Source organism: Antedon bifida, chromosome 10, assembly GCF_963402885.1.
Source record: "Antedon bifida chromosome 10, ecAntBifi1.1, whole genome shotgun sequence".
Lineage (NCBI taxonomy): Eukaryota > Metazoa > Echinodermata > Crinoidea > Comatulida > Antedonidae > Antedon > Antedon bifida.
Genome location: NC_136235.1, coordinates 4,250,424 through 4,270,321, shown reverse-complemented (window position 1 = coordinate 4,270,321; position 19,898 = coordinate 4,250,424). Strand labels below are relative to the sequence as shown.

Sequence of the window (19,898 nt, the reverse complement as noted above, 5' to 3'; positions counted from 1 at the left end):
AGTTTGTCCCTATGTTTCGAACCCAAGCTAGCGCTTAGAGTATTCGAACAGAGCATAAAGCGTGGTTCCCACTAGCGACGCAACGCAAGGACGTAACGCAACGCAAGTGAATTGACCAATCACAAGCGATGGCTTATTCACTTGTGATTGCTAACTGTCTATAACTTCGTTTGTCATTGGTTAAAACGCTTGCGTTGCGTTTACGTCCTTGCGTTACGTTCTAGTGGGAACCAAGCTTTACCCGTTGCGCCACAAAGTACATGACTGAGCAGCTGACAATAGTCTACTTATACGTACTGATAATACGTAATTCATCGTTACGTCATGCTTCTGTTTCTGTAACCTCAAATACGCAATGTTGGGTCGCGAAAATTCCCAAAATAGGATCATGGGGTCGCGGTCAAAAAAGGTTGCTGAACGCTGGCCTAGTCCCTCCTACATATACATAATGACAATTAGCTCCTCCTACTCTTAACGATAATTAGCTCCTCATACGTATGATGATGCCAATTAGCTCCTCCTATTGTTTTGTTTTATTCTTTTATATTTAGGGAAATTGCCAAGGAAGAATAACCATAAGCGAATTCTACACTATCCTAAAGATGGCAATCCCGTTCACAAGACAAAAACATGCTTTACATAAACAAAGTCCTTAATTAACTAAATTAGCTCCTCCTACGTACAGATAATGCTAATTAGCTCATCCTATTTACAGTAACTTAGATAACTAAAATTAGCTCCTCCTGGGTATAGAAAATGCTAATTAGCTCCTCCTATTAATTACAGTAACTTAGATAACTAAAATTAGCTCCCTCCTCCTACTTATAGTAGCACCTCATATTAACTAGTAGATATGAGAATTATCTCCTCCTACTAACTTTCGACACAAATTATCCTAACGATAGAGGGCTCACAATAAACAAATCGCCACACCACCAATCATTCATTTCACTTTTTTCGCGTAGAGACGATTCATCTAGGATAGGATCGGAGGAATAGGATTAATAGCTAGGCCTAGGCTTCCCGCCATTATGGATGGCTGGACGGTGTTATTACCAGCTTAATACAGCATATTGCTTTAGTTTTGCTATGAAAAACCATTTCACAGTAAGTAATATGTGACGTTATATTATTAACAGCAACATTTGATAAATAACTACACGTATACTGCCACGAGTACAAGGAATAACGATTGTGTTTATACAATTTTGACCAGAACAGAGGGAGTGAAGTTGCTGACCCCACTCGTCCTGCTCTCTCTGTGCTGTGGTGTCTTGATTTTGCCCGCTGCTGTTGTGTGTTGTGTACGCCTAGCTAGGCTAGGCCTAGACTAGCTCTAACGGCGTACCTAGGGCCTAGGCCTAGATAGATCGAATGTGTTTTTTTACCGTAAGTTTGCAATACTGTGATATTTAGTCATCAAGTGCTTTGTAGTAGGCTAGGCCCTTACTTAGATTGGATCATGTAGGCCTCTGGCTGGGTAGGCTAGGAATAGCTTTTTTTCTGGTGGGGAATCCCATAAAAACATTTCTGAAATAATAAATAAATTTCATGAGGAATATAGCCTAATTGCACAATGCATGATGGGAAGGGAGAAAACGACCTGTACGTAAAAACAACAAATCATGTACATACGCAATTGTGACATTCGTCGTTTGCTTCCAAACCCTTCCCACCATGCATCGCATATCCGCGTATGCTATTTGCGATAAACCTTTTATTTAGGCCTAGCTAGTAACTAGGTTACACAAACTAGAGGGTGCACTCTCTGATAGGCTGCCACCGTCTGCAGTGTGATTTGTCACTGTTGTGATAGCAATATTTTTACAGTGTATCATCTGAATGATATTAGAATGGTTTTACCAATTGAATTCCCTTATTTTTAGTTTTGCAGGTAATTTTGCCATATGAAAATGTATAAACATGACAAAGTCAAAGGATAAGGAGTTAGCTTCAAGCACAGGCAGCAGCAGTATGGAGTTGGAGAAGAGTTCTTTAGATGAGGATTCCGTTGTTCAGGAAGTTGCAGATGTTGATGATAAACCCTCTACCTCGGTATCCACAAAGGAGAACAAAGTAAAGGTAAAACACAATTCATTTTTTCAAATGACTGTTATCCTTAATTAAATTCAATATTCACAAAGAATATATAATCACCATTTTGCGAGAGACACTACGTTTAATGTTGAATTTTTATCTGGTGAGAACCAAGCTGCATAGGTTGTTCCATAAGCACTGGGATTTTCTCAAGGTCACACCACCTTATAAGGTTGGCTTACTTTTGTGTTGTTGAGCCTTAATCCTGCAGGCCCCAGTGATCTTAAAAGGGAAATATTGTTACAAGCCCACAACAAAGGCATTACCTTCTGCGTTACACAATGAATTGTCTTCCTTTATTCAACTGTCGGGTCTGCATAAAAGGCTGGATTGTTTGTTAAACTAAAACCGCACTGTTATTGAATAGGTATTTACTTATGTATACTGAATGTTTATTATCCTCAATTTACAGTTATAGTTTAATTTAATTTAATTCAGAAACTCGACTGTCTATTCTCACTGGTAACTAACATATTCAGGCAAACATAGTGAGTTCATACAATACTGTTAGCAAGATACGCATTATAATTGAGAGGTTGTATAGAGTAATTCTTAACTGTAATGCATCAGCGGAATCATTTTGACCCAGATAATATCAACTCAACAAATTTGACAGTATTAATATTCCTACAGCCTACACTATACCTAGTGATTGTTTGGTGGGTAATAACGAAATCATTCTAAAATGATTAGAAACTTTTATTTCAATAATACAAAGTTGCAATGCCATCTTGGTTTAAAATTTACAAAAGTACCGGCAGTGGCACTGGTAGGAACAGGCCATCACCAGGGTACTACCAGGAAAGAGCTTTAAAAAGGAACTATGTGGTGCATGGAAATTATTACCGCTTACTTCACACACAGTACAACCACAAGTTTTAGTGAATACTAATTTTGTATTAATAATACTGACCTTCTTGATTGTGTTGAATGATATTAACTAAATGCTAGCCTTGTTTTCAGTGACTACAGCAAGGTGGCTTTTTATTCTTTAGTGTGATTTTAATAACATGATTTTTTAAGGCCTCTTATTGTGCAGTGTTTTGTTACTGAATGCAATTAAACATTTACCATGTGTGGTATTATAAATAAGTGTCAGTGTCACAATTCTGCTTTTGGAACTGAATGAAATGTTAAAATAACTATTAAAAACATAATAGTTAAAATGTAGCCTCATGTCTATTTTCTCCTCAACATGTTTAATACAGTCACTGATACTGAGCTATTTCTTCAGTAGCATGCAGAGCAGACATCAAATTATTGATACCTTCACCATGAGTTCACAAAAATGATATTGTCGAATGGAGATTATGTACTATAGTACATCATTTTATACAGACTTAATACAGCAGTAGTGAGAAAGGTCTTCAGATGAGACTAAGCCTACATTACAATTAACATCAATCATGAATATTTATAGCCTTTGTTAGTAAAAATCAATCAATTCCTTAAGAATTTATCATTAGTATATAAAGAAACACATTTCTTAATTAGATTAGCATACAGTATTTCCAGGTAAAATGTTGTTTGTAGAAGTGTTTTGGCAATTAGCCCATGTGCGTTATTGAAAAGGTCCTCTATATAACTTGGCAACTTGCCTTCTAGATTCAGTTCTTTTCATTCTACATTTTTCCGGTCCTTTATATTAAATATTAATTATCTAAGGTTTTTGTTAGTCATGTACACTAAACGCTCTGTTGAATAATATAATATATTCTTGTATTACTGTATAGTATTTGGAGTTTGGTTATGGTTTTTTTAAGTCAAATTTCTGTACACATTTTTACACAAAAAGTCCAACTTTTCTTCATTTATTTGTTCCTATTGATTTTTGTATACCATTTTTTCAAATACTGTATTTAATAATTAAAAAAAAAAACCAACACACCCCCTCGAATAAACGTACCCCTCCTTCCACTTCAAATAATGACAATATATCATTTGTATCCTGCAACTAGGTTTATAAAATGACCATTGACCTACAAGTTGACCACGTTAAAGGTACAGTACCTAGCAGACTGGGTACTACTGCTGTCATAATATTTGTAATCATTCCACCACATTGTTATTTTGAATTCTACAGTAAAGAGGTTATAAATAAATTATTTTCCACAAAGAGCAGGCCTCTGATATTACTGTGTACTACTACTACTACACTGTACTTACCTCTGTTAAACACAGAGAGGTGTAATAAGCCTAAGGCCAGAGGGCGTACTCCAGACTGAAAAGTGATTCCAACAGGAGATAGAACCAAAAAGATGGTGGCCGTAAATGTGTTCAAAAAACATTATTTAATATAACAAATAATATTCTAATATAATACATTAAGACCACATAAATTACAACACATATTCTTGTTAAAAGCACAGTGAAGTTTTTATAAAATTAAACATATTGTTTATTCGCAATGGAATGAATAATTTCTTTCCTGGTAATCTAGTATTTCTTGTATACGAGGATCATATCGAATGCGTTTATATTCTTAACACGCTGCATTGCATATCGTTCTCACGCAGATACAGTAGGCTCAACACAGGCGTATAGTAGTGCGTACTGCGTATATCTGATTGTTTGATTTTAGACGCCATTTTGTTGGTTCCCTCTCCATGTAGAATCACTTTTTGAACTGCAATAACATTTGAGTTTGCTATCTAGCCTTCGGCTATATAAAATCTTTGGTTGAATATGACAGAAAGATTCACCATTCCGCCAAAAGTATTTGCCCATTTCAAAATGATATTGTTTTAAAATGTTTTTTTCATAATTTGTCCAGCCTCAATTGATTCTTTGGTGTTCTTATGAAATGTTTTGAGTATCTGGAACTCAAATCTATTCAGCTGTTCTCTATATATGAAAACTGGACTCCATTACAGTACATAACAATTAACATTTTTTCAATGAAATAGTTAAAAAGATTATTTATAAAATCCTTTGTTTATTGTCTTTTTTTACAGTATCATCTTAAATGTCTTTCTACCACTATCGTGAAATCATCATACTGTATATAATACTGTAACTTGATCATCGTTATTATCAATTTCATCATTATCTGGATCATTTAAATCATCAACATCTTGATAATAATGAATTTCATCATCAACATCTTGATAATTATAAATTTCATCATCAACATCTTGATAATAATGAATTTCATCATCAACATCTTGATAATTAATAATGAATTTCATCATCAACATCTTGATAATTATAAATTTCATCATCAACATCTTGATAATAATGAATTTCATCATCAACATCTTGATAATAATGAATTTCATCATCAACATCTTGATAATTATAAATTTCATTTGTTTTGTGACATTGCATAAAAAACCTAGGATGAGTGAGAACATGAATCCTTTGTAAATAATTTCTCAGTAGTAAACTGGTGGCTGGTAGTGTCATACAAGGTCAACTTTAATTGGCTAGACAGGATCAAATTAATTAAAGCTAGCCAATGATTGCTATCCTACCTTGTAAGTATGACCTGATGGGATAATATTAATTAAATTGTAACCAATGGCTATAGCTACAATAGCCATAAAAGCTATAAAAATAGAGTTATGCTAGGCCTGGAATACTAATTAAAGGCTGGATGGATCTTTATAGTTTAGATACTTTATCTCATATACAATTACATACTGAAACATGTAGTCAAATTTAAATCTAGTTGTTAGACATTCTTTTTTCCAAACCAACAATTAGTATAAACTAACCTTTACAGTTTCTCTTCTTCAGAAGTAATGACAATCTATCATCAAACAGATTGACCTCTAGAGGGCCAATTCTGTTTAATGACAGGGTCATACACAAATCGAAAATTAAATCTAGTTGGTTGTTTATTTAAAGACACTAGACCTATGTGCCTTTCGACCTAATTTAAGGTCACACACTACGTTTTATGTAAAAATAAATACCATATGGACATATTGCGATAATTTTTTCCGTCTTTAAACGGTTAAAAATGTGAAAAATAAGGCGATTCTAATATTTGTAGCAGCCTGCTATAGATCCCAACATGCATTGCGCGCGGATTTATATTTTCATATTGTAATGTGATGCACCCACTTCGATCGATCACGTGAAAGGTAAACAAATAGAAGAACCGTAACTTTTCAGTGAAAATACCAGGTAAATTTTAGAAAACAAGAAGTGAAGGAAGGCTACAGAGAGATGACTTCTAATGAAAACAGGAGGACCAATAACCTCGTAAGCTGCACAAACTTGCTGTAGTGGCAGAAAAAAAGATGCTTTTATTAAACTATGATGTAACTTTAGTAATAACATTGCTTCATGTTTTTTTTCCAATGTCAAATTTGATCTTAAATTGTGTGCAGTTAACAAAACAATAAACCCACCTGAAGAATGATATAATTCAAAATTGTAACATTTTCATAATAACTGTTGTAGCAAAACAGACTAGTTTAGTTACTTTACTAAAAAGCTGAATCGAAATTAATGAAGAGAGAAGAAAAAAAGATTTCTTTCCTGTTATCTTCCTATTTTTGTTGTTTTTTTAATTTAATTGGAGTGCACCCTCTATTAATGCTTTCGTTGTATATGATGCCATTATGTTAATTATATTTGTCATTTCTGCATTATCGACTTCAGACCATGTCATTGCACATGATTAGTAAGTACCACTGTCAGTGCACCCTCTACAGTTGAATTTAAAAGCTTATCTATGGCGACACTTAATAAATAGATGTTTAGTTAGCAATGCATGATTGAAGTGCTGAAGGGAATTAAGAACAAGTGGGAATTACTACACGTTACATGATTAATTGTGGCTCAGATTTAAGGTAACATCTTTAATGATTTGTTGTGCTTGTTTATTAAATGGATCCAGTAGATTGGATTTAGATCGCCAGTCTAGGATGTTTAAAAATATAAACAATTGGGCTATATTGTATTTTGCTGTTATGGAGAAAATATGTTTTTACAAATTATCAAAATAATACTGTAATTGTTTTAAAAGTTAAAGTTAATAAGCCCAATAAATACTGCATCAACACGGCCATCATGCACAATCCTGATGGTCTACTGTATTAGCACCAAACAATGTAGTGATTTGAAGGTTGTTGGTTCGCATCCTACCTGAGAACAATTTGCAATTGTTTTGATAGTTAAGTTTTATCATTATCTTTGTTAATGTAATTATTTCAGCTTTTGCTGCTTTTGAATATTTTTATATATACCGAAAATTAATAAATAAATTAAAAATGAAAAAAACAAAAATAAATGTATTCTGGAGCTGTCATTCATAGGCTACCAATAACACTTCTGGTTTATAATTTCAGCTTTATGGATTTTTTTCTGGTTCTTATTGAAAATGTGTAGTACGCCATTAATATACAGGGAAATTATTTTAGAAGGAAGTAGTGAGAGTGTTTGTTGGAAAATAAAATGATATGTATAAACTGTGTTAACAGCTTAAACCTAAAGGTGATATAATCAAATAGATCGTTTTCTATTAACCAATGAAAGTGAGTGCGTAAAAAGTTTAAATGTGTCTTTCATTCCTACCTTTTCCTATTTCGACACAATTCAGGATGTACTAATGAGTCATGTTACATTTCCGTTGAGATGTAAGAAATTTATATTAAAATGCCGTAATTGAGGTTTAAATGGGTAAATCTACAAACATGAAAACATTTTTGTGTGTGTTCAGAATGCATTTAGAACTAAAATGGGACATTTTAATATTAATCTTTAATTGTACAGGATCCATATTGATGAAAGCGGGGAGAGAGAGGAGAAGAGTGTACCAATGAGGCTTAAGGTTGAGAAAAAAAAATGTGAGTGAGAATGACTATGCTAATAATAGTTTGACTTTTCAAAGCATTCAATTCAAAACATTTCATTCAAAAAATTTCATTTAAAACATTTCATTCAAAGCATTTCATTCAAAACATTTCATTCAAAACATTTCATTCAAAACATTTCATTCAAAACATTTCATTCAAAACATTTCATTCACATATCGGTCATCAAATTTATATCATCGAAATGTTGCATAAACGGTGTTCCATATAAAATACAGATTCACAAAAACATTGGAGGATACTCCCAGGAGGTTAAAGTTCAAATGTCATATTTTATTTTTTAAATGGTTTGTTAAGGAGCTCCCCTAAAATGGAATGTGTTCTTGTAAACATAGACTAGTACTGTAGATTCCTGTACACAAGCAAACAATTGTAAAAAATTAAAATTACTGAAGCAGCGCAGTGGAATAAAAATGTTATATCCGGAAACATTTATGTCTACAGAGAATGCCTAAAGTTTCTAACTTGCTTTTGCCCTTTGACCTTTCTTATGACATTCATGATTTATAGTGTTATAACTTACAGACAAATTTTGAAATGGTGGTAATATAACTGTAAACTTGGTCTTTTAATTAATAGATAGAATATAAATGAAAGCACTGCAGTAACTGAGATTATTAAAATCTTTTAAAATTCTATTTTTAGGTTATACTGTAAAGTTCTGTTTACACTATCAAACTTTATGTGACAAAAAAATGTGATGTGGCCACATGTCACTACCATATTTAAACATATACAGTATCACTACCATATTTGGGAACATCATCACACTTTCTTGTCAAACTAGTTTGATATTGTAGACAGAGCTTATGAAACTAAAAAACTGAATGAAAGAAAAAACCCAAATTGAATATTATAAACAACATGACGAATAAATTCAGTAGAACCCCCATTAATACTTTACCACGTTGAAACACTCGTCAGATCACCGAAGTTAAGCAACGTAGGGCCTGGTTTGAATTTGAAATCAGCACTGCTGACTCTTATGGCAGCCCCTGCATCTAGTATCTGCCTCAGACGTATTGGCCAATGCCTTTCCTCTGGTCAAGGTGGGCACTGGACGAGAGAAGCCCTTGATCAATGTTAGAACCAATCAAGGTGCTTTAAACAGTCCTGGCTTTGTTTGTATCAAGTTGTTGGTTTTGATTGAATAAAATAAATTAAGGAGACACCTAAAGAGCCATTCATTAATAGAGTTGACAGTATTTAAAAACATAAAAATGTGCCCCTTAATGGGGTTTCCCCTGAATAGAGGGCTCTCAAATGTGGGTTATATACTTCATTTCTGCTATATATAGATTATAAAAATAAAATAATCTGAAATGAAATATGAGCAAAAATCACTGGTTCTTTCTAAAGAAACTGTACCTGAGTTATGTTACTCATTTATAAGGATTTGTTAAAATAACTTGAATGGAATATGAGTAATCATTTCAAAATTGGCAATTAATGATTTGTTTAAAGTTTACTGTAGGTCTACAGCCTTAACAAGTTATGTGAAACTAAGATATTTATTAAGTAATTTATTTGCCATGATTAACTATGTAATTGGGACCTCCTGTGTTTTACCTTGGCGTTTCCTTATATTTCGCACAACCTTCTTGTAAGAATTTTATTTACTATAAAAAGGTCAAGTACTTTTGATATTTAAAATGTGACAAATTAGCAAGTAATAGGTATACTGTATTTAGATTTTATTAAAGCTTTGTTCCCACTAGGACATAATGCAACAAGTAAGCTCAATTATATGTGTTGACCAATGACAAGTGACATCTCAGATGAGCTTGGACAAATGATGGCTTGTAATTGGTCAATTACTGCCGGTGCATCCTAAATTTTTAAGTCCTACTTAGTTAGAATCGATTAAACTAATCTGTGTCATTTAGCGACGTCTTTATTTACCTACAGTAGCGCTGAAATTAGGGTATTGTTATGCCTATGGTGATGTGGTGTTGTATAGTATTTAAATCGAGGTCACATCATAATTAATATCGTAAGTGTTCACACAATTTGATCAATGAATGTTAGCTTTACAAACACATTTTTGTTTATAAAGTGTTACTGTTCCAACCTACAGTAGAGGAGAATGTGGCTTGGTGGTGACTTTCGCCACAATTTCATATCTTAATTTTTCGTTTTTTTACTGTATTCATTCAGCTCAAGGAATAACATTTGCGTAGGTTGAAATAGGCCATTTATGAGAGTTTTTTTTTTTTTTTTTTTTTTTTTTTTAAACCATATTTAATGAGGGTGATCCATCCAGCTATTGCTGATCATTAGGGACCCTCAGAGGTTCACAAGACAAACATATACACAAGATGCTCTACATAAACAAAGTCTTATTACAAGTCTTTGGGAGTGGAGTAATTTGGTCCTTAGAAAAAATCCTGACATGTGACGGGACTTGAACCCAGGACCCTTAGAGTGGTAGCCAAGCATCATAACCACCAAGCCACAACTCCACTCCAGTTTGATCCTGTGTAAACATACATACGATGATCAGATATATAAAATACAATAATATTGCAGATTACATTTTACAATTAGTAAGTAAATAAAATTGGCACAAATTTTCTTTAAAATTGCTCATCAATTGTCATTGAAAATCAGTGATGTACACTACTACTACTATTTTATTTACGATTACAAGATATGGTACACTTTTCAAATTTTAAGCATGATTCTGAAATCAAATATACAGGTACCATTCTAATTCATAAAACAAGTAACAGGTCTTATTATTTTTAATATCATGACAAAACTTGTAAATTTACTGTAAATTGGTAATTCTTCCATCCTTTTAAAAAATATATAATACATTTTCTCATAATTTTCAAATTGATCAAAATACTAAACTTATAATACAATTGTCTAGTGTTATTTTGCATTGAATTAATTAGCATTCAATACAATATGCTGTTCACATGATATGTTACAGTCATCTACTAATAATTTCACATTAAAATTAACAATTTGTCATGGCAATGTCTACGTCAGAAGCTAATTTGCACTGTGCCACAAAGATGAAAATACTTTCAATACAGGACATGATATACTAAAACACACTCGGTTATCTTAATGTCTGTTTGTAGCGTAGTCATCAGTGTAAAACTGTTTGTCTGCTTGGAACAGTGTTCAATGATGCGTGGTGACCTAAAGATAGATTGTATTTTCTGTCAGTGATGATCAACTGAATTTAGCAATGATATTTAGCAGATCATTTATTTTTCCTTCTGAAACGTTGTTATAAATAAATTTTTGATATTTGGCAGATGCAAGTGTGCAGTTATTAATATAGAATGACGATGGTTAATTTGTTTTTTTTTCAGGGCTAGTGAGTTATTAGCCCACTTTTTGCTGCTACATCTTGAAAAAAATTATATGAATTTTATTTATTTTCTTATCATGGGTGACCTCTCAAATTTTTTTCTCAAGTTTTTGATAGGTTAACAGCAGCAATTAATTTTTTGATTATTAATTACTATATTGTGATTTGGTTGTTTGTATCATAATACATTTGATTATTTATTCCTTGCAAATTAAAAAGACTTCTTTCACTTTCAAAATTAATAACTTTTAATTGAGATGTTAAAACATTCGTATCACAACTTTATATAATACAGTACATATTTATTAACTTCCCAACCTTGTATTGTATATTGTATCACAATGTTTAGAAATTCTACCCAGACCATAAGCTCATTAGTCCATCTAATAAATGACACACTCAGCGAGGTCGTCCAGTGTCAAACTCAAGTTGAGTAAGCTACTAGTCTAGAGCTGAGCTACAATTATCTAAGCATGTGTGATGTGGTTTGGTCTGAATGATGCTTTCTCACCAGAATGACAATTACACAAATTATATGTACGTGTTATGGATGCGACACACACAACATGCTTTGTTTATTACTGCCTCTGTTTGCTTGTTATCTCAATTGGCAATAAAATTTAAGGTTGTATATAGCTTGAATAAAGCGGTTGAAGTCCATATATGTACTGTGTTATCAGTACTAATGGTAACATTGGATCACATACATTTATTGATGGCTGGCACTAGCGAGGATGGTAGACAGAAGGAGACTTCAATTTTATAAAACAAAGTAGTCTACAATACTGTACAGTACGCATGCGTATAAGCCCAGTGTACTGTACACATTCCGGGACGTTATTTGGTTGATTTAACGTTCGTCCTTCATCTGTACCTTCCAAATAAGAAAAGCTTGATAAAATATAAATATATGTTAACTGTTACATAAAGTTTCTTGTGATACAGTAGGGTGCCTGTTTTTACTGCCAAGACAAAAACTACTGTAATACAGTATTACTTTAAACATTTTTTTTTTTCAACAGAAATTGTGTTCATAAAAAATACACCATAATCAAAATATAATTTGTTATGGTGAACTCTCAATCATTTGTGGATTTAATATGGAACTGGTACTGCCTTAAAAACTCTACACTATCAAACTGTATGTGACAAAAAATGTGATGTGCCCATACTGTATATGGACATGATGTTATATCACTACCATATTTGGGCATATCACTACCATATTTGGGAACATCACATTTTTTTTGTCAAACTAGTTTGATAGTGTAGATAGAGCTTTATGTGTTAATATGTGATATTTGTTCACCTTCAAACATACTAAACCTACTGTTTTGAATACCTGTACTGTAGTGTAACATAATAAAATTCATTTGTTTTTTTAATAAATTGTTGACATAATATTTTGTGTTCCTTTTTGTGACCAGATACAGACAGTAAGTTTATTGTATGCATTCAATTGGAACGTGTCATTTAATATTTTTTTCTTTGGAATTATGATTTTAATCCTGCCCTAGATTTTATGTTGAAATTCTTTAACTTATCAAAACATCTACAAGTAAAAACATGATATTTGATAGCATTCCAGGAATTATATGAAGTTTATCAATATTTTCTATGGATTCCCTCCCTCATCTGATTTTTTTTTTTGGATGTTCACAAAATATAGTTTTTTTAATAAATTGAAAATGATGATTTTAAAAATAGAAATTACATATCTTCTTGATCCATATTTTCTAAATCATATTTATATTTAATTGCAACATTTGCCAAATATCTTTTATACCTAAATTTGGACATGCTAATAATGATTTAAAAGAAACTTGAAAATGAAAATTATATTAAAGCAGACAGTTTCCCTACAGTAGTGTAGTTAAAAGGAAGACCCTCAATATAATTGTTCTTGATTTGATCTTGAACTGATTTTAGATAGAGTGAAGGTCATCTACTCTTTATTCTTTTCCTATTTCTCAATGCCTTTTAAATTTCTTTTTTTAAATTTATAAAATGACAATACTTCCTGCTTGCTGGAGCGCTAATATGAGATCCTATCAAATTAATTTATAGAAAACCTTTTGGGTTTTATAAATTAAAACATTTTCAATTGCAATTATATTTATTTAGTTTGGCAGTTGTGCATCATTCATTGAATTAATTTCCTAAAACATTGTTTACAGTCCCCTGTGAATTGACCAACCGACTCAACCCATTTGGGCCGTTCCAGGTTCGTCCAAATGGTAGCAAAAATCATTAGCGTAATTGTGGGTCTTTTTTGGCAGAAATACATAATAAATATATATATCAGACTATTTCAAATATCATTGGAATATTTTGTTTACATAATGTTTGTAACATCCTTTGCAGAAGTATATTCTCAACAGGGTATCATATTTAGTTAACAAATTGTGCAAATTGATTCAAGAATCAATAGTAGCAAACATTTAGTATTCAGTATGTTGTGCCGTCGTTTCTATAGATTCGTAATTTAATTCATATTAATCCTATTCCTACGAGCAGTTCTTTAATTTAAAATTAATTACTATTTCTACTTATTGTATGGCTTGGCATTTTTAATATGTTACTGAACATGTTATTAACGTATTATTCTAAATTTTAAACTTAATCAAATGGAAGTTGGAACATGAAAATATTTAATGATCTGGTCCTTTTTTTCCTTATTTTAAAAATAATTTGTGTATATTTGTTACACTTGTTGTTTTGTTTTTAAAAGTAAAATTTATAAAAGTTTATTTTCAAATGTAGTTGTTCTCTTGTTATTGTTCCTAATTTTAACAGCCTTTTTATATTTAGTTTGCCCGTGATATAAATGCATAAAAAAAAAACATTTTCAATTTTTAGTTTTTCATTTTCACTACAGTACATTTACAATTACATTACTGGTTTTCCCCACAAACAAAAAATAATGTGTTTTTTTTCGATCATGAGCATTTACAAGTAATCTGTGCATACTTTGTCATCTTTCACAGTAAATTTTTTTTCCAAATTGTGTTTATTTATAAATCCTATGTCTGTTTTCATCTAAAGACATGGATATTTTCATCTCAAACACAGAGATATTGTTGTTATGTAGGTGACCTTTTCTATATGAAGGTCACGTTTCATTGCTAGCAGGCAGTTCTTGATTTGACCTGTCACGTCTGCTGTCCTACAGCAGCAGCAACATAAATTAAAGAAAGCTCAACTCTTATAATACTGCATGTTATCACATTCAACGCTACAACAACTTTCTCATCACACTTTATGGAATTTATATAAATTGATATTACTTCTCATCGTGTGGAAGTTGGCAAGGTATGATTTTCAAAAGGCACTGTTGTTATTGTTATTAGATAATCAATTGATTATTTCTGTTGAACTTGAGAACAGATGTTAGCTAAGATTTTAATCAATTCAATGTGGCAACTCATTGACTTCTCTTCATAATGTACATCATAGGCTTATATTACGCATGAGTCAGTCATGTAAGAGAATTAAACACCCAGTGTGATAAAGGCTAGGTGGTAAATATCTACTTATTCAGTGATATAGGCTTGTTAAATTGAGCATGAAAAGACATGAACTAGAGATCTTATTTATACAACTACAGCAGTGCCACTGTTTACGCCTTTTGATTATCTGTTTAATTCAGTGAGATTTTATAAGTTTGATTCATGTATTTTACTTTAATAACTGTGCACTTAGTGAATTTATTTATATATTTTTACAGGTGCATTCATTATGTAATACAGTAATAACAAAAGATGATTCAGGTTGCTCTTTAGGTATGTCCACACTAGCATAGTTATGATTTCGTATCCTACGCAGTGTACAACTCCATAGGAAAAGATTAGTGTAAGCCACCACCTCTTAGGACAGCTCAAAGTACAAAATTATTGAATGACGCTTGTACGATACGAAAGTCATGCATCAATGACTGTTTACCCCCAGCCAATCAAATTACTATTGCATACCAGATGTTTGCCCAAATCTGTAACACTTCTAACGAAAGCATTAGTTAAGCAAGTCTGAACACTTTGCTGTTACAATCACTAATTATAATATGACATTGCTTGCGATACGAAAGCAAAACTCAATGGATGATATTGTAGTTAACAACACAGAGGTATAACTTTGTCCTTTAACTTTTGTGCGTGTAAACACAGTTCATGAGAATCCTACCAGTAATATTTAATAATAAATTAGATAGATAACATTCATGTAGGAAGTGAATAATATAATGATGACAACTTTATTTATTCATTTAAGTGCATGTATGTCAACAACATGCTTAGTAATTAATTAAAGCACACTATTGACATTATACAACCACAAATTGATTGGCTAATTACTGGCAAGCATCTGTCTATAAATCCCCTGCTGTTTTTGGTTTGTTTACATTGTGGTTTATTTGTAGATATTCATTTCACTACATCCATCATGACTTGTGTTGTTTAATAATATTGTGATTTGTATGGCAGATTACCCATTGTTAGTTCTTTCATGGATGAAAAAAAATTATTTTTCAATTCAATTCAATTTCATTTTATTTCGGAAATATCATCCATATTAATAAACTTATAAACCATAAAACTTCTCCATCTACAATACATTTTGGAGTTATGGAGCATATGTTTGCAAATACAAGCAACAAGGATGTTACCACTATTCAACATACAGTACGTTGCATGAAACTCGCATGTACTCATTAAAGGCCTCATTTTATAGGCCTTTAATTAATAACAATACATTTAAAAGATTTATTTTTATATTATTCAATTTGGAGGTGTTTAATTTAATTATGAAATATTATGTAATTAAATTAAAGACTTCAGTGTTTTATACAGATGGTATTTTGCCAGAATCTTGTGCCTTAAAGATGTATTGTCCCCCTGAAAAAATATTTCTTAAAAGAAATTTTGTTGAATATTCCATTTTAATGTAACGTAATAGTTATCCACCAAAAATTGGATCTAAAAAAAATGTATTTACCTGAAACAAATGTAATTTAAAGCAAAAAATGGTCAAATTGGCTGCCAGCCAATGGATTTTTGGTTGAATTTAAGTGAAAACATTATTTTTTTTCCTTTTTTTTTCTACAGAAGTGATTAACTTTATATTAACTACAAAATAAGGTATTCAAAGTCTGATTTAATTAATCTTCATTTTTCATGTTTTTGGGGGACAATACATCTTTAAAGCCTGGTTCCCATAAAATCGCTACACCGTTTCCATTGAAATCGCTACACGCGCAGATGTCGCAGACAGATCGGCAAAGTTCAACCATGTTCAACTTTGCCGATTTTGTCGGCGATGAATCGTATACGCGTGTACCAAAGAATATTTAGCGCTCGTGTACTAGATCCCCGATAAATTCTAGCGTTTCCATAGAATCGCTACGCTCTGTCGCCGACAGCAGTCGGCGACACGGTGTAGCGATTTTATGGAAACCAGGCTTAAGGCACAGTTACACCCATTCAATCAAAACTGACTGGCAATTTATTGGATTACATTGTGTGTAGACAATAAGGTCAATATTGATACATTGAAATTGATATTAATACTCTCTGCAGTGTTCTCCTCTAGCCATATTTGCTGGAAACAGATTTGCTCCCCATCAGAGTTTAAATTTAGCATAAATATTGGTATGAGTAAAAACACACTTCAACATGCATTATAGCAAAATATCCTGTACTGATGATATGAATAAAACCATATGAAATCAATAAACTGAACAACTAGATGGCATACACCTCCACCTACAGTATAATTTCCCTATCTAAAGATCTCCCACTCTAAATAAAATTAAACCCTATTTGATTCAGTTTTACAATACAAGATACAAGGCCAGAGGATAGTACCCTCCATTGACAGTAGTATTTATGTGCAGTCATGTGTGTAAAAATATCTTGTTATCATTACTGACTGTTACATTCCATTTGAATTTGTGTTGTTACTGTAACTCACTCTGATTAACCATGTTATTTACGATTGGCTACACATACATTTCTTCAATAACTTATGAATGATTTATTTATATAAATAATAGATGCATAAGAAACTGTTTTGACGAGTCAACTCGAAGTAGAAAACATAACCTCAATCCAATCGCACTTCCGCCTAACGAACTGCATTGTGGTATATAATAACATCATTTATTATTTATAAAGAATGCACATGGATGGAATCGATTTTTTATTGGAGTAAAAATTGAACAGCAACGTCATCTTTATTTATAAACAACTGCCGAAACCGGTTTCCAAGAAAACCATTCTTTTTTATTTTTCAATAGAAACAGGCCCTTTGGCGATCATGATCAATTACACCCGCATTCCTCCAGAGTGAATGTGGCCTAGGGTTTATCAAAATTGTTAATTAAACTACTTCTCATCAAATGTTATGGATTATTGTATACCTCTAAAGCAGGTAATTATATAGTATGACATGGTTATTACTGTATGTTTAAGACACTTAAATCTTACGACAATTACTGTAAAAAGTCGCAAGGTACAGTATGAGAGTTTTGAATGAATCTCTTATTTCAAAAAATGTTGGTTTATTTGGCAGTATAATGTTATAAAGGCGCCATCATATGACCTCTACGCCTTCCATTTGTTGAACGATGACAGACATGCAGACATAAAAAATTATCCTAAACTAGTAACCATGGTGATAATCATTTAAAACTGTAAACATGCCCACTGCTTCAAACTTTTAACTTTTCGGTCTTTGAAATTCTTTAATGTCGATGTTTTGTTATTATTTATTGTACATATAATTTTCAGACATAGCCCTACAGTAAAGTTTGTCACGTTGCCTGTAGTGTTGGTTCTCAGAAGTTCTATTCTCTCTATATATTTTAAAAAGACATGACCATGCCCACAGTATCCGGATCAAACAATTGACCTATAGATTAGTAAATGAATGGGGGAAAAAACCAAGAAGGGAATAGCATCATCATCGAGTAAAAAAAGATTTTAAATAAATTATAGCTTCGTAGGATAACTACAGTTTACATAATAAATTGATGTTGACTATAAAACATATTTAAACCTCTAAATTTCAAGCTATTGACAGCATTAGAAATTATAGACGCAAATTGTTCAGTTTTTATCTTTAGGTAAGCACTTTAACAATTCCCTAGAGATATACGTAAGTGGCAAAGACTATCACATGCATAATTTAATAATCTGCATGTAATTATCGTTATGATGCTAAATTGTTTTTGAAATAAGATCTATGTTATTGAAACATCAACATTTATAGAAAACAATATGGCTAAATAGTATTATTTTACAAGTTAATAAGCTACATTATGGATGGGAGAGAGGCTTTAAATAGGCTGTTTAATTTACTACCTAGCACAAACATATAAGGAGGAATGGTAATCGTTTAGTTTATATCATATAAATATTATAACATTAACATGCAGTACTAGTCTATGTAGCAATGTTTGGCCTGGTGCCCATAACATCTGAAGATCGCCAAAAGGAAATTCAGTCTTTACAAGCCAACCACAATGTAATTTCAAATTAACTTGTCTGAATTTATAAATTAAATTACCTTTATAAAAGATTATTATTGATTATGCAGTGTTTTTCTGATCTGTTTCAAAATATTTGGTGACATTTTATTATGACGCATGACTTTGAATAATACTTTGCGATGACATTTTGAGAATGTGCTGGGATTAACATCTGTTTAGCGCTACATCAAGAACGTTTGTTGTGAAATTCTCCCAGCGAAAAATTAATTCAACAAGGAAATTGTCCGGTTTGGGATGTGGTGAGTTAAAAATCATGAGTCATTCACGTCTGTAGTACTGTACAAAACCGAATAAAATTATAAATATGATTAAATTTTACTACTGACATTGATATTCATATTTGTAAAATCGTACATGTACATGTTTTTAATGTTATATTTTATTATACCTTGAATAATTGAATAGAACCCATGATATGATAGCAACATTTGGATGATTCAATTACTATTTCATATCTGTAAAATCTAATTATACAGTAATTACACAGCAATATGGCTTGCAGTGGCGAATATAAATTATTTAAAAATATTGTAGTATAATTTATTAATTTGCTTTGACGTGTACTTTAAATCAGTCTACAACTTGAGAAATGTAATGTGTATTCAATTTAAGATGAACACAATCTAAAAATTGTTTTGAGCAAGATATAGTGACACCTTCACAGTTTTAATGTAAGCTCCTCCTTTGGAGTGGCTATGAGCTCTTACTGGCCAAACTCAGGGGACCCGGAGCTTAAGGGCCCCAGAGCATGAGCAGCCCTCACTTAAGAGTTTTACATTGCAAACAATTTGCATTAGTTGCGTTTTCTTAAAACCGATACAGCAGTTTGTGTTTACAACAAATTTGCTTTACTATGATGTTAGCTTTACTGAGAGTACTGTACCAGGATATACTAGTAGAACTTGATACATCACACAAAGGGGCCCCTAAGGTGATTCGGAATTTATTTGTTCATTGTGGAGCTGTGAAATTGAGCTGACCTAGAGTACCTGTTCTACTTTGTTTCTCATCAGGTTTTCTTTTTTGGTGTCATGCTCAATTATTGTATTGTTTTTGGTAACTAAACAATATTAAAAGATTTCCTATATAATTGAGAAAGCCTGTG

At 32.0% G+C, this 19,898-nt stretch overlaps 1 protein-coding gene across 4 annotated transcripts in view; it reads left to right on the top strand.

The window, feature by feature from the left end:
* Positions 1–958: 958 nt before the first annotated feature.
* Positions 959–19,898, top strand: part of LOC144853949 (uncharacterized) — a 42,564-nt gene continuing 23,624 nt past the window's right edge. For 2 of the 4 annotated variants that reach the window (XM_078711820.1, XM_078711821.1), the window contains exons 1-2: positions 959–1,107; positions 1,887–2,082. In XM_078711820.1, coding sequence (XP_078567946.1) covers positions 1,924–2,082 — 159 coding nt within the window. In that variant the 5' untranslated portion in view covers positions 959–1,107; positions 1,887–1,923. Of the gene's footprint in view, positions 1,108–1,886; positions 2,083–6,739; positions 6,900–14,430; positions 14,563–19,898 lie in introns of those variants that run through there. The other 2 variants (XM_078711822.1, XM_078711823.1) reach the window with 2 other exon arrangements.